Source organism: Neoarius graeffei, chromosome 7 (assembly GCF_027579695.1).
Source record: "Neoarius graeffei isolate fNeoGra1 chromosome 7, fNeoGra1.pri, whole genome shotgun sequence".
Lineage (NCBI taxonomy): Eukaryota > Metazoa > Chordata > Actinopteri > Siluriformes > Ariidae > Neoarius > Neoarius graeffei.
In genome coordinates, this window is record NC_083575.1 from 60,622,919 (window position 1) to 60,646,879 (window position 23,961).

A 23,961-nucleotide genomic window follows, 5' to 3' on the forward strand; every position below is an offset into this window, starting at 1 on the left:
AAAAGCCACACCATACACATGACCACACATGTGTACCATACATGTGACCCCCCTCGCTCTCTCTCTCCCTCACAGACACACACGCTCAAGCACGCACCTCTGCTCAGCCAGATTAATAGTAAATGTCACACGCCAACATGAGAGAAATTTACTCCTTCAGTCAGTACTAATACCACAGGCCAGTCATTTACAGCAATCAGTATTGTGTGCACTTACTATGCATGTTGCTTAGTGGGACTTCTGACATTCCTTGCCTTGAACAATCCTCTTCAAATCTGGCTTGTATTCCGTCATTGCCACTCGAAGCAGTTCTTTCACATGGGTGTCAGTCAGAACAGAACGATGCGTGTTTCATGGTAGAGAACACAGACTCGCAGACGTATGTTGACCCAAACATTGACAGTATCTTAAGCGCAGCCTGTTTCACGTTCGGGTATTTTCCCAATGGCACACTTTTCCAAAACTCAATGGTGCCTTCCCTTAAAACAGGTTTCAGTTGGTCTTCCTCATGAAGATCGATCATCTCCAACTCAGCCGCAGCCTCATCTGTGACAAGCGGGGCTTTCAAACAGTCCATCTCCGCATTGAATGGGTCGACGAGGAACGTAATCTGTGGCCTTTTCAGTTGTATATCACGGAACCGGGTTACAAAGCTTTCGTGCAGGTTTTCAATTAGTGTTGCATATCTGGCTCCTTGCTTATTCAGGGAGGCGGGAAGCTTTGAAATGAGCTAATGACGACTGACATATAAGGCAGAATGGCTTGCCATTACGTTCAACAAAAAAGTATAAACTCTCCCACTCTGTTAAAAATGTCCTATGTTCGTCTTCATATTTTCGTTTTGCTGTGCATTTTTTCATTGCCATTTTGAGAGGCTACTTGACACAAGATACACCTTGCCCAAAAACTTAGCGATTATCTCACGCACATGCGCATTTGACATGACCTGAAAATACCGTAATGTACCCAAGCAAAGCGAAGATGTATTTGACGAAAATACCATACTGAACTCAAGCAAAGCGCACACGCACATAAAAAAAAAACACAAACTTCGATATGAACGTAAGAGCCGCATGACACCGGGCAAAGAGCCGCATGCGGCTCGCGAGCCGCGGGTTGGCCACCCAAGCTATAGACAAAGAATCTATGACGCAAAATAAGCCATACTGGGAGACAATGCAAGGTAGATTACATTTGTAAAATAAAGAAAGCAAATCTGTAATTTCTGAGTTAACCAGTTTAATACAATGCTTCATAATATTTTCTAGAAGTACACACACAAAATATATATATATATATATATATATATATATATATGTGCGCGACATGGTGGTGTAGTGGTTAGTGCTGTTGCCTCACAGCAAGAAGGTCCGGGTTCGAGCCCTGTGGCCAGCGAGGGCCTTTCTCTGTGGAGTTTGCATGGTGTCTGCGTGGGTTTCCTCCGGGTGCTCCGGTTTCCCCCACAGTCCAAAGACATGCAGGTTAGGTTAACTGGTGACTCTAAATTGACCGTAGGTGTGAATGGTTGTCTGTGTCTATGTGTCAGCCCTGTGATGACCTGGCGACTTGTCCAGGGTGTACCCCGCCTTTCGCCCGTAGTCAGCTGGGATAGGCTCCAGCTTGCCTGCGACCCTGTAGAACAGGATGAAGCGGCTACAGATAATGAGATGAGATATATATATATATAAAACTGTTGCAGTCACTTAAAACGCCTTTGTTAGAATTATGTCTTCTCTCTCTCATATATATATATATATATATGAGAGAGAGAAGACATAATTCTAACAAAGGCGTTTTAAGTGACTGCAACAGTTTTACACAATGCATACATTCAAGAATGTAATTTCTCTACTGTTCTATTTGTTACTGTCAATTTTACACAGTCTCCTATTTTTGGCTTTCAGCCAGTTGTCTGCTGTTCAAATAGTTCAAATAATCAGTAAATTTGTGCAAAATTTTTAAATACATTACACTGATTTGAAGGAAAAGTTTGAAAGATGATAAAGGATTCATTAGTGCTGACTGTTGTCAGTGCTGATCTAATAAATTTAGCTTTGATCATTTGTCAGTGTTTTGCACAAGTCACTGATAATATGGCACATTGGGATTGTTAGTTTTAATTAATATTAGCGCAAAAATATTAGAGACTATAGATCTGTAAATCATCACCACCTAAAACAAGATCATGGGCCAAATATAGACCAATAACATTAGACCTATTAGTGTACAGCAACCTAACTGTAAAGATCTAACATTTAGATTTATTGCTGTAACAGTTAGGCCTATTTAAAATTAAAAATTAAATGGTTGCCATCCAATTGCAATTAGCCTTGACTACTAATACTACTAATAATAGTAATACTAATAGCATTAATCAATAATTAATATTAGTCTGGGATGATCTAGTCTAACACGTTAATGTTAAGGTTAGTGACTATATTTTCCATAGATCTATATCTAGTGTCTAGATCTATCAGTTGTAACTTTTTTGATTAAATTTGTTCTGTCCTAGAACTTCTAGATCTACTTATGTTCTAGCAAACAGAGATGCTAAGTTCTGTGAGCCCCTTTGCCACTTTAACCAATTATTTTCTCTTTCGTGGGTTTGTAGTCATCGCTGCATTTTAGGCTACATCCACACGACAACGGCAACGAGATGTTATTTAAAAATATATCGCGTCCAAATGGGCAACAATCAGTAAAATATCAGGTCCATATGGCAACGCAACGCTTGCTGAAAACGATGCAATACACATGCCACACCTCTAGGGGCGCTGTAAGACGGTCCCTTCGGAGACACCAGAACAATAGAAGAAGTAAGGACGCATGCGCATAAACTATTATGCGCGAGACTTCATATTAGCCACAAAGTCAGGAAAATCTGTTTGTAAAATTACATTATAATGACCAAATACAATGAAAAGTATTTTTCCAGTCTCACCTGTGAAAGGTAATCCCATGTGATCTCGTTTGGACAGCAAACCTGTTGGTAAAGTTAAACGCAGCTAATCTTTATTCTCCGCTTTGAACTCTCCAATATGGCGGCGAGGATGACGTATGATTCTACGCGGAAGGCAGCGTCTTTAATGGTCCGGAATAAATTGGATTAATTTGCTCCTCTACGCCCTTTTTGAGGAATGTATTGTCGGACTTAAATCAACATCTGAAGAGGTGAGATTGCTCCTTTTTTCCCCTATTTTTGCTGGCGGGATTGCACCATTACACAAATATTCACAGTGAAAATATTTTGTAAGCGCGTTTCATGAACCAAGTTATAGGATTTGTTGACAACTCGCATCGCAATGAGAAGATCATTGGCACTACTGGTGTTAAGAATCAGACCATTTCATAAATGAATATTTTGCTGTAGAGTTGCAGTGTTTGTACAATTGCATGTTTTTGCTTCACTATTACTGTCACTATTCTGCTTCTTGCATTACTACTGTGAACTAACACTGAACATAATAATAATAATAATAATAATAATAATAATAATAATATCCAAGCTCGTGTTTCACTCTCACTAGTGCTCTGTAAGGCTTTTTCCTGGTGATATTCGTTACACTTCTACCCGGCATGAAGCACTCACAGTCATGTGGTTGTGACGTCATCGTAAACAAACCCGTTCTACTCATCCAGACGACTTCACAACGGCAACGTTGCCAGATCTTTCCACTCTGGAACCCGTTCTCAAAAAGATTGCGTTTTGGGCACCCAAAACGCCGGTGCCGTGTGGACGCCAGGCCTAAACGATAAGCAATTGTATCGGAGTCACCTGAATCCGTTGCCGTGTGGACAGGGCCTTAGACTTGCATTTACCTTGTTTCACTGACTCATTGTAATAAGACAGGATGGTCGACAGAGCATAACTATCACGCATGCTAATAGTGTACTGGGATTGGTCAACACTTTCACTGGAATTCGGCAACATTCGTTAGTACTCGTTAGGGCACACTTTCTTTCTGTGGTGGAACGTATGTGCCGGGTGCTTGGAAAGTTCTGGAAAATTATGAACAGGGCGTATATAAATTTGGGCATGGCGTTGATATTTGAGGGCAGGGCGTAAGTTCTGGAGGGTAGGGTGTGGCGCCCTGGTAAAATAAACTGGTTGGAACACTGGTTGTGATGATAATGTTGCTTGTGAACTACTGTTGTTACAATGTCATAGTTTCATGTTTATTCACAGTGTATGATCTCATTGTTATCTCACTGTGATACCTTTTAACTGTGACATTTTCAGACTAGGCTATCATACTGTGAAACTATTAAACTGTAACACTTTTATTTTTCATATGAATCATTTTCTGTCATGCATCTCTGGTTAGAGTTTAGAGAACCAAGAGATTCTCATGGTCTCATTTCCATTTCTTAGGTTGTTCAGGTGACGCTTGTTGGGGTTTTTTTTGTACAGTTTTCATGAAGCAGTATGTGTGCAGTTAATAAGGCTGTGTCTTGCACATGTTGCACATTTGTGAATGTCTGTATACAAATTGTTGCATGTTTCCCTTATTGCTGTGTGTGTGTGAGGAAAAGTTATTGAGGGAGTGTTTGTAGGCTGAATGTTTATATGTGCACACTGATGCAGTGCAGTGTGGGGGAGTGTGTTTCTCACACTGCTAAATCATCCAGCGCATCTCAGCTTGATGACCATCTGGGGACAGGACTGAGCATTTGAACAGTGAAGGAATGAAGCTGAAGTAAGCGAAGGGGAAAAAACACTGAAAAGAGGATTGTGAGGGGAATCTGGGAGGGGGATTGAACATCGCTTAGTCTGTCCACCTCCCACATTTCTGTCCGTCCCTCTCATCTCCACCCACTTCCCAGGCTTTTCCCCCACCCCCACCCTCATTGTGTGTTCCTGTAGGGTTTCTATGGTAACCTTTTTTTGGGATGGCAAAGCCTAGTCAGCATTAGCAACACAATGCTGCTTTCATCAAGTATGTGCATATGTATGTGAAGGGATGAAAGTGCAATCATTATTGCATTGTACTATATACGCCTTCTTCAATTATGAGTTTTTGGGTTGTTTTGAGCACGTTACACATGTTTAGGGAGGAGAGGTGCAATAACTGACTAGCTACTTCTAGAAAGCTGGTAAAACGTGATTGTCTAGAACCTACAGAAATAAAATAATAGCCAAAGCCAACAAAGAATGTTGTATATAAATTGTTTGAGCACAGTAGGGAACAGGGAAATAAGGACCAGAAATTATCATCAGGAAGGAGTTTAATTGACTCATCCCATTCATAAAAAGCAAGGGAACTTTAAACATATCCAAGCAAACAGAAATGATTGCTTAGGTTATCTCTCTCTCTCTCTCTCTCTCTCTCTCTCTCTCACACACACACGCACGCACACACACACACACACACACACACACCCACACACCCCTCCCACTGCTCATGGTAAAACATGCAGAAATGGTTAAATACCTGCTGAGAAGAACAGAGGAAATTTAACATACGAAATAAGGTGTCTTTATAGTTCTAGGAAATTGCTTTCTAATTAGGCTGATGTTGGTCTTGTTGCCACACAACATATAATATACAAAGCATGGAGTCGGTGACTTTCCAGTGTCTTCATTTACTATGCCAGAATTTTTCCCTTACACTATAAAGTACTTAATAAACCTTAAGGTAAGGCTGTCGTTCATCCAGCCCACAATGCTTTGGTCAAAACTATGGATTCGTTTATGAATAGTCTCTTCAGATCTGAGCAAATTAGCAGGCAAAAGCAACCTGTCAAATGAAGCTTGGTGTGATAGGTTTATTATCATTCAGTTGCTGGGTTTCAGCCATGTGACTTTTCTTAGCAGTTTTACCTGAAGTGAAATAGCTGGTGGTCTAAATGGCTGCTGTAGTGCAAACACTAGCAATAACTTATGAGTATGCTCGTAATCTAGAAGCCACTGCTCGCTTTAGATATATTCAGAAGATTGCTATGTGCAATGGAATAGACCCCTACAGTCTGGGAAAGAAGGATTTGTCATACGATCTCGAAAACTACCCTTCAGTTAGTTGAGTTCCCCGACATCTTGAACTATCTGGTGTTGCAGACGTCCTTCTACACTGCAAAATAGATGAAAACGTGGAAGAGTATGGAGGCTTACAACTTTTTTGTATGTGGCTGGGTAAAGGACCTCGGTATCAAGTCACTGCCGAATGAATCCTGTATTGTTTTTGCCCGTGTAAGTATGTTTTTTTTAAGCTTTTCGTTCACGTCTTTACAACGAAGTGCTGCAAGTTGAAGTGTAAACAAACAACAGTTCGCTTGATTCTCACTTGTGTTTGCTCTTATCTCTCAGGTAAATCATTCACAAAGATCACCAGAAACCCCTTTAAAGACCTGGATCTTAGTTAAACAAGATGGAGAAGTGATCACAGTGCATTGTAAATGTATGGCTGGGTAAGAATTTTGTCGCGACCTTCATGCATATGGACTTTGTGAGGAGTGAGGGGTAAACAAAGAAACAGCTGAGGACTTTAGCGCTTCGTGACTAAAAAAAGTACCATAAAATAATGACACATAGCAAGAAAAGTACTTGGAAAACACTAAGGACATAGCTGAGAGGGATATACAAACCTTTCACGAAGTGATCACTGCAAACTCGAGCATGCTTTGACTCGGCTCCCTTTGATTTCAGTGAGAGGTTCAAAAGCCACCTTTCTCGACGTCTTTTTGTGAAATCCCGTGTTTGTTCACCCTTTTTTATTAGTTCATGGGGAACCCTGAAGAAACTTTTATCAGTTTCACAGTTTGATCGATTCGGACAACCTAAAACAACGCAAGCATAAGGCATTTTTCATGCGAGCAATGCACCTTCTTCGTACAAACACTTTGTCAACTGAGCTTTGGTAGACCACCAGCTAAAGTTTTGAATAACTAATGAGGTGGATGTGACATCACTTGAAACCCAGCAATAGGTTCATACATATATAGTTGAATAATCCTGATTTTCCTCCTATTCTGCCAATGTACAGAAACTGTAATGTATTTTTAAATGCGAACAAAGATGTCTTCTCTCTGTGTCTTCCAAGAAATTTGAGGCAGGAATTTTGTGATATTTGGTCTAAACCAGTAGAAAATGGAATTAATTGGATTCCTATTGTTTGCATGTGCTCATGCGTTTCCACACCGAAGCACTGGACTCTCTAAAGTGCTCTCTCCTCCCCCAACTCCCCAAACAATAAGGCTTAACTAGACCCTTGCAGACAAAGGCGAAAACTGTCACCGTCTTCACGTCTAAACTGAAATAATGGGAGTTATGTGATTTAGTCAATGAAGATTATGATAATGGTGAAGGATCCATTCTTATGACTGTGTTATAGCATATAAACAGGAACCACCATAGCTCTGTGTGTGCGTGTGTGTGCGCGCGTGTGCGCGTGTGCGTGTATGTGTATGAGAGAGAGAGAGAGAGAGGCAAAATGAGAATGTTGTCTTGTCATATTGAAATGCTAGCTTGTTTTTCAATACAGCTTTGTTTCTATGATTCAGTTGTTAAATGGCTGGGTTTGCCCCTCTGTGAGAAGCCTATGACCTTGGGAGAGATTCATTCTGACACTGATTCTGAATGTCAACTAACCTCAAATCTTTATTTGGTTTCTGCTTTAGATGTTATGAACAATGCTCTATTTGTATAGCTACTTCTTTCTATCCATAACAGGGCCATTTTTTATTTAATTGTGACTGAAGTTAAATTAATAGTACATATAATGAAACATTTGACTGCTGGCGGTTATATTTATCATCTGCTAGTTAAATAATAATTGCTGTCACTAAATAATCTGAGAACTTGGGTTTTATCATTAGCACGGAATCTTAATCTCAAACCTCTTTTGTACAGGCATGGATCTAAATATAATTTTCTTTTCCAATAACAATATTTTTTCAATAACAATTTTTGACCACTCATATTTACCACATTTTTATGATATTGTTATTAAGTGTAATTTGAATTAATTCACATTTTAGCAGATGGCTTTGTGCAAAAAATTGTGAAAACTCTTGTCTCTTAAGCCTTTATTCAGTGCTGAACTAACTACTCAATTATCTGCAATTAATACAAAGAGGTGTGAGTAATAAAGAAAGGTGGAAGAGGAGTCGGATAATTTGTTAATGATTTTAGAACTGGCTATACACATTCGTAAAGTAACTCTCCTATTTGAGTAGCAGTAAGTCTATTTCAACACCATAATATAAGTGAAAGAATCCAGTCTGCCTTTCATATAAGAGCTGTTCAGCAAGCACTTATTTGTGAACAGCAGAAAGCCATACTTGTTAATCACATGCTGTTATTCCTTACTTGTTACCTCACCTTCTGTTTGTTAATCGTATACATTATATTGCTGTTTCAATCTACTCCTTTATTCTTACCACATAAATCACAAATTATTATATCTACTTACCATGGTTCTGGTTATGTCTCTGCAACCAGTGGGTGTGATGGTAGGAGTCCGCACTTAACATCTGTGTATCAGTGGGGCAGCTGGGACAATGAGCTAATGCTTCTTGGATTAATGAAGGATCAAATATAACTAAACATTCCCCAGCACCTATCTGTCTCACATTGCACCTGTCCAATTATTCAAAATGCAATTTAAGCACTTTGCTAATACATTAGGTTGTATTAATAAACAGATGATACTACTACTACTACTATAATAATAATAATAATAATAATATGAAAAATTATAATAACTGTTGGGGAACAAATACAAAGTTTTGCATTCAGAACACATTATATTAACTATTTGTTCATAAACTTGTATCAGTAAGATACCTGAACCATTTGTGTCAACCTTCCTCCATTAAAATATACATGTGAGGAAGGGAACAATCTGAAATTTGTACACAAATGTACGCATCTCTTGATCCATCTGCATGTTGTGATCCATTGTAGCAATAATTAATCCAAAGATTGTAAAGCTGCTGATAAAAAAAAAAGGCTAATTGGGATCATCATTAAGTAGCAAAATTTGGATTCTCTCATCGGTCACAAGTTCCATATTAAAAAGCCACCCAAATGAACAGCAAGGTCTGTCATTCTGCCCTTTACTGTGTTTTGTAAACTCATTTTAATACCTTCCTATGTTTTTTTTTAAAGTAATGCATATCCCAAACTGTCTCCCTCTAAAGCAGTAGGTCTGAACCATGGTAGGCTGTTGGAAATTCTTTTCTAAGACTGTTGATTCTAACTTTTTAGAATATCTGTATGCTTGTGTGTGTGTCTAAATGTAGAACAGTGTTTATAAGAGCTGTTATTGCATTAGTTTGTGACGTACACACAATCCGTTGCAGATGTGATGCTTGTGTGCTGTCCGGTCAGTCACCAGATGGAAAGTAATGAATTAAGCCTGTAGGAGAGAAGACAACCACAAGACATTGAGATATGCTGAGTGTAGTTGCCAGTGTGTTTCATGTGATTCAGACATAAAAATACTTTTTAAATTTTCAATTTTGTTTGTATTTGTATTTTTTAATATGTGCAAGGCTATTCTTTTATTTAACTAAGTAACTTGGATAGAAATGGATATACCAGAAGTATGACAGTGCTCCTTAATTAATATTCAGTAAGTACTATACTTATGCTTGAAGATATGGAAATTGTTAAAGGAAACAAAGTGTATTAGCAAACCACGATAAGTAGAACACCAGAATTTATACGTGGATAGTATTACAGCTGTACCAATGCTATATGTGGACAGTATTACAGAGCAGCCACACTTGAAAAAAGTTGTTACTATTTATGGGTATTAGTATTCTTACTAGCATTAGCGATCTGGGTCTGTAGACAGACAGCAGTTGGAATGCTCTATGAGTAAGTTTAATTATTTAAAGCCAGGTCTGCTAATGCAGCCAACATGGGGTTTCAGCTATGTCAGATGTATCTGTTGACACCCTGCCAGTTTGTGAAAATCATTATTTAACTCTATGTATGTACATTAGTTAATTGATTCATGTGTTGTATTAAGGTTGAATGTTTATATACGTGTGTATACGTATATAAAAACATTAAACTTTAACACAACAAATGAATCAAATTAAATAAGGTGTGTGTATATACAGTGTGTGCATATACAGTGCTCAGCGTAAATGAGTACACCCCCTTTGAAAAGTAACATTTTAAACAATATCTCAATGAACACAAACAATTTCCAAAAGGTTGACAAGACAAAGTTTAATATAACATCTGTTTAACTTATAACGTGAAAGTAAGGTTAATAATATAACTTAGATTACACATTTTTTTTTAGTTTTACTCAAATTAGGGTGGTGCAAAAATGAGTACACCCCACAACAAAAACTACTACATCTAGTACTTTGTATGGCCTCCATGATTTTTAATGACAGCACCAAATCTTCTAGGCATGGAATGAACAAGTTGGCAATGTTTTGCAACATCAATATTTTTCCATTCTTCAACAATGACCTCTTTTAGTGACTGGATACTAGATGGAGAGTGATGGTCAACTTGTCTCTTCAGAATTCCCCAAAGAAAATAATTTCTTTCCACCACAAAGGTGAAGGCTACAAGAAGATCAGCAAAGCTTTACTTATCAGTCAGAATACTGTAGCAAAAGTGGCACAAAAATTTAAGAAAGCTGGAACTGCAACCATCTCACAGAGACGTCCAGGTCGTCCACGGAAGTTAACACCTCGACAGGAGCATCTTCTGATGAGAAGGGTTGAAGAAAATCGGCATGCAAGTTCACTGCAGTTATCTAAAGAAGTAGAAAGCCAAACTGAGGTGACTATTTCCCATGACACAGTATGGCGTACACTGCAGAGGAATGGCATGCATGGATGCTGTTCACGAAAGAAGCCTCTCCTAAAGCCCAGGTGCAAAAAAGCCTGCCTAGAGTTTGCCAGGGCCCATGCTGACAAAGATGAAGACTACTGGGACTCTATACTCTGGAGTGATGAGATCAAGATAAATGTTTTTGGAACTGATGGTTACAAAACTGTATGGTGTCACAAAGGTGAGGAATACAAAGAAAAATGCATGGTGCCTACAGTGAAACATGGTGGTGGCAGTGTCCTTATGTGGGGCTGCATGAGTGCTGCTGGTGTCGGGGAGCTGCATTTCATTGATGGCATCATGAATTCACAGATGTATTGCTGTATACTGAAAGAGAAGATGCTACCATCACTCCGTGCCCTTGGTCGTCGTGCACTTTTCCAACATGACTAAATACACATCTAAGGCCACTGTTGGATTTCTGAAGAAGAACAGGGTGAAAGTGATTCAGTGGCCAAGTATGTCTCCTGATCTGAACCCAATCGAACACCTATGGGGAATTCTGAAGAGACAAGTTGAGCATCACTCTCCATCCAGCATCCAGTCACTAAAAGAGGTCATTGTTGAAGAATGGAAAAAGATTGATGTTGCAAAATGTCGCCAACTTGTTTATTCCATGCCTAGAAGACTTGGTGTTGTCATTAAAAATCATGGAGGCCATACAAAGTACTAGATGTAGTAGTTTTTGTTGTGGGGCGTACTCATTTTTGCACCACCCTAATTTGAGTAAAACTGAAAAAATGTGTAATCTAAGTTATATTATTAACCTTAATTTCACGTTATAAGTTAAACAGATGTTATATTAAACTTTGTCTTGTCAACATTTTGGAAATTGTTTGTGTTCATTGAGATATTGTTTAAAATGTTACTTTTCAAAGGGGGTGTACTCATTTATGCTGAGCACTGTATATATAACAACGAAACAGCATCAGGAACGGCACTAAATATAAACTAACAAAAAGCCGGTTTACGATAGCAAATTTTCCATGCCGCACGGGGATCTTCTTCGGGCACTGTATTTAAACGTACAAACAGCAGTACACGGAGTTCACTGCTGTTATATATAACAACACGGAGTTCACGCCGTGTACTGCTGTTTGTACATTTAAATACAGTGCCCGAAGAAGATCCCTGTGTGGGATGGAAAATTTGTTATCGGAAACTGGCTTTTTGTTAGTTTATATATATATATATATATATATATCAGAATTGACATACAGTATATATCAGAATTGACGTGTTTTTTGTTTGTTTTGTTTTTTTTTGTTGCCTTTAGCGTGCCAACAGTGCCAGTGAAGAACCTCAATGGTTCCAGTCCCATCCATCCAGCTTTAGCAGGTAAGGCTGTAAAAATATAAGTACAACTGACATGTTAACACAAAGAAATAAACAGAAAAGCAGGAGAGAAATGTATGCACATGCTGAGTGATGCAAGAATAAATTTCAAACAGTAGCAAATCTTCAGTTGTTAGTTTAAAAAAAAAAAGGGTAGAGCAGAGAGGATCAGTCTATGTTAGGGGTGTAAGGATACACTCTGGTCATGATTTGATTTGATTCGATTCACAATACTGGCTTTGTTATTTCCGAATCATAAACAATGCAAAACAGTGTGCCTTTTTGTTTGTACATGCTGTGCACAGAGGTTGAATATTCTAAACAAAATGTACTACAAGTTCACCAAATCTTAAAAATAAATAAATGTATAAATTCTCCCCAAAATTTTGATTGAATATAAAGTGTCCGACCTGGGTACTTTGAAAATCAGTGACTGAAATCTAATGAGCTCTGTAGCAAGAATAGAGCTCCAAATGTGGCTAAAAGTGCCTGTAGTCATGTATTTGCACTGTGATGTATCGTGCCACCATATATCGTTACAGCCCTTGTATATGTGTTCCAGGAATCACAGGTATTCTGATGAGTGCAGCAGGACTACCTGTGTGTTTGACTCGTCCTCCTAAACTGGTGCTCCACCCTCCTCCTGTCAGCAAGAGTGACATCAAACCCATCCCCGGTCTTGGACACTGTTGCCGGAAAACCACCAAAAAACAGGCTCGCAAAGGTATGGCTTATCATATACACACAGTTAAGTTCCAAATACGTATAGATTACAACTTTGTGTGTTCAAATACAAACTAATATGTGACCCCTCACCGAATCCAGGGACACATGTCGGCCGAAACTAATCCGAGATAATCGCAAAAGAAGCATTTTTTTTTTTCGAAATTTGTGATTTTTGTTTTTTTCCATCATATGCAAGTTGAGATCTTGAAGAATGCAATCAGTATTTCAGATAATAGATTGTTTTGTTGGAAAAGCATACATTTTTTGTTGCAAATTGTCTCGTTTTTGTCAGGACTGTAGCCTGCTGGGGGCTGTGGGTAAATTACCATATGGGCCATTCACATGATGATTTAAGTCTTTTTTTTTTTTTCCGCGAATCAGCTGTATGATATGAGCTGAGCTCGTGGCTACTAAAGCTGCATAGAGGCGTGTAATTTCACTATGGAATGAGCAAGCTAAACAGAGTGCAGAGGAGCTGAAACACCGCGAAGCAAACAGACACACGGTATTTACATTGGAGATAACCATTTCTAGCAAAAAAAACCGCAACCTCGTTTTCCAGATTGAATGGAATACTTGAATGATCGGATGATACACGGACCGTTCTAGGATTACATTCCATCGGAGGCATTGGTGTGTGCAAGGCGACGTTTCTCTTTCTGATGGGGTAAGTTTATTAATCTAAGGCTGTGTGGTTATTTTTGCATGTAACGTAGAGTGTTGTGGTTTGGTTAAGCCTAGGTCACAACCGGACGTACGATTTTTTGGCCGTGCGATTTTTGGCGTTTCCCAAATCGCTGCGGGTTTTTTTTTTGTTCACGGAGAAAGACGCGCGTTGGCCGTAAGTTTGTCTTACAACCTGAAAAAAACGTAAGCGCCCGTAGAGTTTGTTTGACATGACAAAGAACCTCTGCGGCCGGTCTGCGGCTCGAAAATCAGCACACCACACGCGCGCTCTCGTGCGTTTCATGCGCGCTCTCGTGCGTTTCTTGCGTTTTTTGCATGTAGACCGGCCTTAGGAGCACGGTACGGCCGGTTGTGACCGAGGCTTTACATGAAACTAGTGTTGTGTTATCATTGTGCTATCTTTCTTTCTTATGGTGTGAGTAATTTTTCAACCACAAAACGTTAAAGTATACTTTAGGACTTATTTTTGTACTTCATAATTGTTGTGGGCATACTTTGCATGGAAGGAAAATTGACGTGGTGATCTTTGTTTACATGAAAGTGGCATCGTGCTAGCTAGTAAGGGGTAGGGCTTTCCTTAACCCACTGACGCCGGATGCTGCGTCACGCAACATTGCCCCTAGCGCCGGTTGTTGCATAACGCAACATTGCCCCAAATGCCGGTTGCTGCATAACGCAGCATTGTTGATTTGTCATTATTTTCAAGACTCATCTATGTGTTAACAAATGTGTTGGTGTTAATACTGAATGAGCATGATCCAATAAAAGCAGAGAATTTTATCTTTTAAATGCAACTTATTTCATGTCTTTATGTGCTTCAGAGGCTGAGATATTGAATTTTTCATAGGCGTTTTCAATTAATTATTTTTATTTCAGAAAACCCTCAGGCAGATGGGGACCTTTTCTAAAAACTGGCTTAGGCATTTGCAGACGTTTTTTTGCAGGCGTTTCAGGCGTCAATGGGTTAATATCATGCAAATGAGCACCATTATGTGCCCGCCCTGCACCCAGAGTAGCTGAGATGGAAAACTTTGAGGGCGATTTTCTCCCTTTTCTGTTTTAAGAAGTATACACTTTCAAAAGGCCACACATTCTTCAAATATTGTCAGATCTCCACATGGAAGGCATCATTGGAAAGCTTAGAAACTGTACTTTCTGAATCTGTCAATAACTCAAAATGCCCCCGGGCAGACATGTGTCCCTGGATTCTGTTTTCTGACACATATTATTAAGACTTCATGAGACTCAGATCACATTTTAGAATCCTTTCTTGCAGATAATTCCAAAAGATATCCTATATAAACATAAATGGTTTTATTTTTTCCCCCCGAAACTGTACTTAAGCACACATTTTCTCTTTTCTAGGCAAGACTCCAGAGGAGGTTGTGAAAAGGTACCTACAGAAAGTCAGGAATCCTCCTGAAGAGGTATATGACACACCAATCTCTCATCTGTTCTTTGCTCTTCTGGTGACCTGGTGTTGGCTCATGTATGATCATTGACCTGAACTTTTGAAGAAATCACATAAACCTTACCAAGCAACCTTACTCCCAAGCAATATGTCTCAACTGACAGTTGATAAAATTTGGTCTTATGATTTCACTTAGCTAGTATCATGCGCTACGAAGGAGACAAATATTGATATTAATCTTGTGTCCGAGATTTGTGTTCTTGCACATTTTTAAAGAATGTGAATAGAGTGTCAGGAGTGTATAAATGCAATGATACATACACTACCGTTCAAAAGTTTGGGGTCACTTTGAAATTTCCTTATTTTTAATAATAATAATAATAATAATAATAATAAATTTTATTTGGAGCGCCTTTCAAGATACCCAAGGACACTTTTTACAAAGAGTGTAAAAATTGTAAGTAAAAGTCAAAGTAGAACTAGTTAAAAGGCACAGAAGCATGACACAGAATCAACAACAAAGTAAAAAACACAGATGATGCAACAATACACTTAAAAATAATAATAATAAATTAAAAATTATTACTAAAAATAATAACCTCAATCATTCAGCATTATGATGAGAAAGCAAGGGTAAAAAGATAAGTTTTAAGCATGGTTTTAAAAGATGAAAGGGAGGTGCATTGACGCAATGAAAGTGGGAGGCTGTTCCAGAGTTTGGGGCCAGCCACACAATGCCGCTTTTCCACTACCAACGCGGCTGAGTTGGGCTGAGCCGTGCCGTACTGAGTTGGTCTGAGTCGAGCTGAGCGGGGCTATTGGAGTTGCATTTCGACTACAACCGCGCTGAACTGTGCTGGCTGGAAGTGGGTGGACACATTGGGTGGAATTAACGAAAGTGGGTGGATGTCACGTGATGTCGTTAAGCGGCGCAAACAGTGACATCAGTGATCTTTTAAGCGGTAGTCTCACGACCCGGATAGTAAACAATAAACATGGAGGACATGGAGTCGTTAGTGTTACTGGTCTTGGTGCTGTGGCTTGTTGTCACCGACAACGCCAACAGATACTGGGAAGAGCGTATAGATGAGGCGAGGCGCATAAGGCTTCAGAAATTCTCGTAATTCGTAATTCTTCTTCTTCCGGGTTTGCGGTGTTTACAGATCCCAGCGTGCTCGCGGGGCATGTGTGGGCATGTGAGGACACTCCTCCTCACCAATCAGTGCACAGGGGAGTGTCTGCTCACGCCCCTAGCCCCACTCGGCTCGGTTTGGCTCGCTTCAGCCCCACTCCAAAACTGTGCGAGTTTTGGGTGCTAAGCAGGGCTGAAGCGAGCCGAGTCGTGCTGTTCTGAGGTAGTCGAAACACGAGCCGTGTCGGGCTGAAGCGAGCTGAAAAAAGGTAGTGGAAAAGGGCCATAAAAGCCCTATCACCCATAGATCGGAGATTTGTGGAGGGGGTGGTGAGAAGGAGTGTATCAGAGGAGTGTAAATTTCGGGTGGGTAAGTATGGAGTGAGAAGACTAGAGAGGTAGGTAGGTGCTAGGTTGTGCTTTTGAAAGAAAAGCACTGTTCTTTTCAATGAAGATCACTTTAAACTAATCAGAAATACACTCTATACATTGCTAATGTGGTAAATGACTATTCTAGCTGCAAATGTCTGGTTTTTGGTGCAATATCTCCATAGGTGTATAGAGGCCCATTTCCAGCAACTACCACTCCAGTGTTCTAATGGTACAATGTGTTTGCTCATTGCCTCAGAAGGCTAATGGATGATTAGAAAACCCTTGTACAATCATGTTAGCACAGCTGAAAACAGTTTAGCTCTTTAGAGAAGCTATAAAACTGACCTTCCTTTGAGCAGATTGAGTTTCTGGAGCATCACATTTGTGGGGTCGATTAAATGCTCAAAATGGCCAGAAAAATGTCTTGACTATATTTTCTATTCATTTTACAACTGATGGTGGTAAATAAAAGTGTGACTTTTCATGGAAAACACAAAATTGTCTGGGTGACCCCAAACTTTTGAACGGTAGTGTACATATAATGAATATAATAATATCACTGATTCCTTTCAGGACTGCACTATCTGTATGGAGCCTTTGACTGGCCCCTCTGGTTATAAAGGCCCAGGTGTGGGTGCTGTGTCCCGCGCAGAGTCAGTGGGTCGACTGACACAGTGCGGCCATCAGTACCATCTGCAGTGCCTGGTAGCCATGTACAACAATGGCAACAAAGATGGAAGCTTGCAGTGTCCCACATGCAAGACAATCTATGGTGTGAAGACGGGCAACCAGCCACCTGGGAAGATGGAATACCATGTCATCCCTCACTCACTCCCAGGACACCCTGACTGCAAAACTATTCGCATAATATACAACATACCACCTGGTATACAGGTAATATATTCATGTACTGCTTGACTAAAAAAAATCTTTTAAAAAAAGAGTAAGATATTTATGCTATATATGTAACACATTTTTTGTTGAAGGGCTCTGAGCACCCAAACCCAGGAAAGCCTTTCACAGCAAGAGGATTTCCACGCCATTGCTATCTTCCAGACAGTGAGAAAGGACGGAAGGTTTGTTGACTGTTTTTCGATTCTGTTAACAATCATAATAACTCAATATTTTTAATCACTGTATGTTACTATATGTGCTGTAGTATAGTATGTATATGTACTGTATGTACAGTACCAGTCAGAAGTTTGTACACCCCTACTCATTCATAGGTGTTTCTGTATTTTGACTGTTTTCTACATTGTAGAATGGTACTAACAACATCAAAACTATGAAATGACATATGGAACATATATGGAATTATGTGGTAAACAAAAAAGTGTCGAACCCCCCCCCCATATTTCATATTTTTGATTCATCAAAGTAGCCACCGTTTATCTTGATGATGCTTTACACACTATTGGCATTATCCTAACCAGCTTCATGAGGTAGTCACCTGGAATGCGTTTCAATTAACAGGCGTGCCTTGTCAAAAGTGGAATTTCTTGCCGTCTTAATGTGTCTGAGACCTTCAAACAATAAATGGTAAATAATAAAAATACACTAAATAGCCCTATTTGACGACTGTAGCAATCCATATTATGTCAAGAACTGCTCAACTAAGTAAAGTGAAACAATATCCATCATTACTTTAAGACATGAAGTACCTTTTAACTAATAAAAATAAAGAAAAAACATTGAATTAGAAGGCGTGTCCAAACTTTTGACTGGTACTGTATATGTACCATGTTTTTTATTACTTGTTTTTATGTAACCTAGCCTTTCAAATCCCATTAACAGCAAGACAGTTTAACTCTTCAGTATTCTGTACTAGAGCGTGGCTACAATTATCGACACCTTCACGATCTTTTGGCTATCGCAAAAGTTGAAAAGACTTTCAATACATAAATTGTGCATGAATAATTACTCAAACTTCCACTGAAAAAAACTGAGTTGATTCCCTATTACTTAACGTATCAGACCACATGACACCATTCCACAATTATCGACATCCAGATGATTATTTATTAAAAAAATAATCTGTATGTAGTATTAACAAAACATAGTCTTTATTTAAAAATTGTTTGACATCGACTTATATTTAGTCCAAAATATCTTTTATATAAATATATCAATGTCAGTGCTTTACATAAATGAGGAAGTAATTCTAATGTTTGCAAACAAATGAACTGATAATGTTTAACCTCATCTCATCTCATTATCTGTAGCCGCTTTATCCTTCTACAGGGTCGCAGGCAAGCTGGAGCCTATCCCAGCTGACTACGGGCGAAAGGCAGGGTACACCCTGGACAAGTCACCAGGTCATCACAGGGCTGACACATAGACACAGACAACCATTCACACTCACATTCACACCTACGGTCAATTTAGAGTCACCAGTTAACCTAACCTGCATGTCTTTGGACTGTGGGGGAAACTGGAGCACCCAGAGGAAACCCACGTGGACACGGGGAGAACATGCAAACTCCACACAGAAAGGTCCTCGCCGGCCCCGGGGCTCGAACCCAGCGCTAACCACTACACCACCGTGCCGCCTAATGTTTAACCTGTGTCAGAAAATCTTTTTGTTCCACTTTCTAAGTATTGTTGTAGATCACATTTTGTTAATCATTCGTTGTTTGTATTAATTTCTAGTTTTGTAGTTTACCAATAAATGTCAACAGGCAATTGACATTGTGACCACATGAAAATCCCGGTCAAAGATCGCATGTCATTCCTCGAACCAAAACTTTATATTTTTACATCTAAAAATATAAAATGTCTACTGATATTATAATATGTGGTAGATATTTACAACAAACTGCAAAAAAAAAAAGTTCTGAATGGAATAGAAAAATCTGAATATTTCAAGCATGTAATTTTTTTTATATGCGAGGAATTTAATTGTGGTCTAATTCTATTTATTGCAATAGGATTCCAAATACCCTATAAGCATTCAATTCTGTTATGAATCAGAAAAGAAATTATTATAAATCACAGCATTTTAATTTTTTTAAAGTACTTCTTCTACTTCAATAATGTTACACAAAGATTGATACATAACAGTTGTAAATGTCACTTAATTCCACAGGGTGTCGATAATGGTGGACACCGGTAAACATGATCACTATTATCGACACCTCACGTAACTTCTCAAACATGCGTTTAGATACCAAATGGCAACTGTCAAATGAAAGAGTAAGAAACAAAGTAGGTTTCAACAAGGATATCATGAAATATCGGTGAATTTGATAAGTAAAAACATGTCCATGATCTTTCCACCATGCTTACCTGCAATGATAACGTCCGGGTTTTCCTCAAATTGCTGATTGTGCTAAAAACAATTCCATCTCCGGTAACGAGCTGTGTCATCAGATGACAAGATCAAAGGGGAGGGGAGTCTTCCGGTTGATTAATTAATTAACCAATAATAACTGTTGTAACTGAAACTCACCTTTGTAAAATTGTTTTTTATTGGTAAATCTGAAAAGATGTCAATAATTATGGACTGTTGATAATTGTAGCTGCCACTCTACTACATTATGATTAAAGTTATGCATTTGCATTCATAGGTGTTGAGACTTTTATTGGTAGCATGGGATAGGAGGCTGATCTTCTCAGTTGGTACGTCTAGCACCACGGGCGAGTCAGATACAGTCATCTGGAATGAGATCCACCATAAAACCGAGTTTGGCTCCAACCTCACAGGCCATGGCTACCCTGATACTGGCTACCTGGACAATGTGTTAGAGGAGCTGAAGGCCCAAGGCATGACAGAGGAGGATGGACAGCAACTGTGAGGAACAGGACAGACCGAGGAAAGAGTATAGGGTTCAAATGAAAGCTGTAGCTATGAGACGTGGACTTAAAATAGGAGGGGGATACCAGGACAGTGAGGCTTTTTTGTTGGGTTTTGGGAAACGTTGTGTTTTGGGAAAAATCTTTTCTGAGGCACAAAGTGTATATGTCTGTACATGTGTGCATCCAAAAGTGACTGTGTGTTTGAATTAAGGAGGGGAAAAAGAACAAAACTGAAGTGACATTTGCTCAATTGTGGACTAAATGTTATACATAAATGAATGAAAGCTGTGGTTTGACTAAATCAGGCATTCCTGGCCCTCTAATTTATTGATTAATATTAATTAATAAATAGGCAGCACTAATACTGATAGCAAGAAAAGGGAGCACTGAAAGAAAGGAAATGGCAAAGGTTCAGCAACAGAAGGAAAAGAAAGTATACTGAATAGAGAGATGGGAAATGGAGGGGTAGTTAAAATTGTGGTGGGAGCCTAAGCAAAAGAATGAGAATAAGAAAGGCCAAAGAATGTAGTTTTAATCTCATAAGTTAATAAATTAGGTATCTGTTTTGGTAGAGCTATCATGAAGGTTTGTGCGTGTGTCTCTGTGCTTGTGGGAAGGTAAGAGGAAAGCCTTGTGCCCTCAAATAATTCGCTTTTTCTTAAAAACATTCCTTATATGAACATTTCATATGATTGAGTTATATAATCTGAGACCTGAGTGCTTAACATGCATCATGATTGCTGTTATCATGTAATACCATTCCATGTGTTAGATTTATTTCCTATAATTTTTATTGCATTATTTTTGTAAGAGTCATGGATGATGGTATGCAGGTGTGGCTCAGAGTGCTGAGTCTGTTGAACTACCCTGTCACAGAGTTGTAAACACCTACGGTGTAGTTCCTGTAGAATAAGAGGATGCTTAGTGTGGACTGAAAAACAACTAAAACAATTTCTGTTGGTGTTTAGCAAAAAAAAAAAAAATCAAATGTCATTTTCAGTCCAGGTTTACACACATTCTTTGCAGCCATATATATATATATATATATATATATAAACTGAAGAAGATTAGTGCCTCATTGAGGTGTTGGGTATGATTAATGTCCTGGCTTTTCATAGTGATAGAGTGTTAAAGGACAAATTTGTATATGATACAGCACATTCAGATTAATAGCAGTAAAGAACACTTGATATAAATGGAGCTGGAGGATTTTTCTATGTTTAGTGTTGGTGTAATAGAAGAGTCCTAGTACAAAGAGGTTATATTGAACAGGTTATGAGGAAAGAATGGAAGCTCAAGCAGCAGTTTGGAATTTAAGTATCAATAGATATTTGTTCAAAACATGAACAAACTATATAGGCAAAAGTTTATGGACACCTGATCATCATGCTCGTATTTCTGTCTTCCCTAAACTGTTGCCACAAAGATGGAAGCACATAATTGTATAAAATATCTTGGTATGCTGTAGCATTGAGATCTCCCTTCCCTGGAACCAAAGGACCCAAACCTGTTTCATCATTACAGTGTCCCGTGCTTAAAACGAGGTCCATAAAGACATGGTTTGCCAGGGTTGGTGCGGAAGAACTTAAGTGGCCTCACAAAGTCCTGACCTCAACCCCACTGAACACCTTTTAGATAAATTGGAATGTTGACTGCAAACCAGGCCTCACTTGACACCATTCCCTGACATCTTTAATGCTCCTGTGGAGGAATGGGCACAAATAACCACAGTCACATCCCAAAATCTAGTGGAAAGCCTTCCAAGAGTAAGTGGAGGCTGTTATAACAGCAACCAGGGGGGCACACAACTAAATCTTTGTTAATGCCCATGGTTTTTGAATGCGCACTTATATGATGGTAAGGTGTCTACATATTTAGTTTGACTATATAGTGTATTAAGACTGCAAATCTAAATACCTTTAAATTTAATATTTATACTCATTCTCTAGATTCACAACTGAATGGTTAGGATCTGTTTACAGTTTAATGCAAGTGTGGCCTCAGTGTTGATTCAGTGTTCAATTTGGATTTTTTGGTGTGTGATCCAAGCTGTGTTGCACTGCCTTCCATACCCTCCCTGTTGGTTATCCAGTTTGTGTGTTCAGTCAGTAGCTGACTTATTGTGTCTTTCTGTCTTTGACCCAGTTGTGTGCCATAATTGTGTCTCTGTAAGAGTGAAAACATGCATGTATGAGCACAGATGTCACCCTTATGCATGCATTTGTGCTTGATTGCGTTTGCGTGTGTGTATGTATGCGTGTGTGTGTGTGTTTTCTGACCAAATTTATGGTACAATTATTTTCTTATTTTCTGCATGCATTTCTTTTCAGTACATATTTAGTACAGTGGTACCTGCATTTCTTTACTTAATCCCATTCCAAGTTAAATATTTCACACCTTAAGGTACTAGGTTATAAAACTCACCAGTTTTTCTGAGGTGTACAGAAATCTTCTGTATTTGTTATTGTCTTTTCTTTGTGAAAAGGAACCTAAAAGTAGAATTCTCCGAGTGTGTAAAATGTCATATTCTCTGAGCAGAGTCAGCTTCCTCTTCCCGTTAACACCTGAACAGCAGAAATCTCAAGTCATTTACAGTCATGTTTGGGAGACATGTGAAATGGATGACATTTAGCTTTTTTATTGTATTTTCTGCACTGCAGGAAGTTTGGATAAAATGCAGGATCAAAACAACAAAATATGTGTATATACTAATGGGGGAAGTAAATACAACAATTTTGAGGTACATTAAAAAAATAAAGAATGAGTGATAGTTGCTTGAGTTCTCGTATGACTCTTTTGTAATAAATACAGTGCACAATTGAAGTGTGCATTATTTGTTCTTCTACTTTATTACATTATACTTAGCCTTGCAAACTGCATTTCTGTTTATTTTTCCTTGTGCATGTTTAATATTGCAAATGCAGGACTTTGGGTCAGGACTTTGACTTGGCCATTCCAAAACATTAAATTTATTCTTCTTTAACTATTCTTTGCTAGAACAACTTGTGTGCTTTGGGTTGCTCGCTTGCTGCATGACCCACTTTCACTTGATATTCAGTTGTCTGTATATCTATATATCAGTTTCTCTTGATATACAGATGTCCTGACATTTTACTTTAGAATTCGCTGGAATAATTCAGAAGTCATTGGTGGAACAATGACGGCAAGCTGTCCTGGCCCAGATGCAGCAAAACAGGCCCAAACTATGACACTACCACCTCCATGTTTCGCAGATGGGATAAGGATCTTATGCTGGAATGCAGTGTTTTCCTGTCTCCAAGCATAACACTTCTCATCAGAACATTCTATTTTGATCTCATACGGTACATCCACACAATTTTCATAACAGCCTTCTAACTTGTCTATTTTTTTAAGCAAACTGTACACAGGCAGCAATGTTCTTTTTGGAAAGCAGTGGCTTTCTCCTGCAACCCTGCCATGCACACCGTTGTTGTTCAGTGTTCTCCTGTTGGTGGACTCATGAACATTAGCCAATGTGAGAGAGCCTTTTAGTTACTTAGAAGTTACCCTGGGTTCCTATCTCTTGGTTCGACCACTCCTGGGGATGGTAAAAGTGATCTTGAATTTCCTCCATTTGTCTGACTGTGGATTGATAGAGTCCAAAATCTTTAGAGATGGTTTTGTAACCTTTTCCAGTCTGATGAGCATTAACAGCTCTTTTTCTGAGGTCTGCAGGAATCT

General features: G+C 38.9%; 1 protein-coding gene across 1 annotated transcript in view; it reads left to right on the forward strand.

Annotated features, from left to right (window-relative positions):
- The window catches only part of dtx4b (deltex 4, E3 ubiquitin ligase b), a 47,154-nt gene extending 23,907 nt beyond the window's left edge, over positions 1–23,247 (forward strand). Inside the window, exons 4-9 of the mRNA XM_060926173.1 lie at positions 12,078–12,139; positions 12,699–12,860; positions 14,915–14,976; positions 17,038–17,358; positions 17,451–17,540; positions 20,031–23,247. Coding sequence (XP_060782156.1) covers positions 12,078–12,139; positions 12,699–12,860; positions 14,915–14,976; positions 17,038–17,358; positions 17,451–17,540; positions 20,031–20,258 — 925 coding nt within the window. The 3' untranslated portion in view covers positions 20,259–23,247. The remainder of the gene's footprint in view (positions 1–12,077; positions 12,140–12,698; positions 12,861–14,914; positions 14,977–17,037; positions 17,359–17,450; positions 17,541–20,030) is intronic.
- Positions 23,248–23,961: the final 714 nt, after the last annotated feature.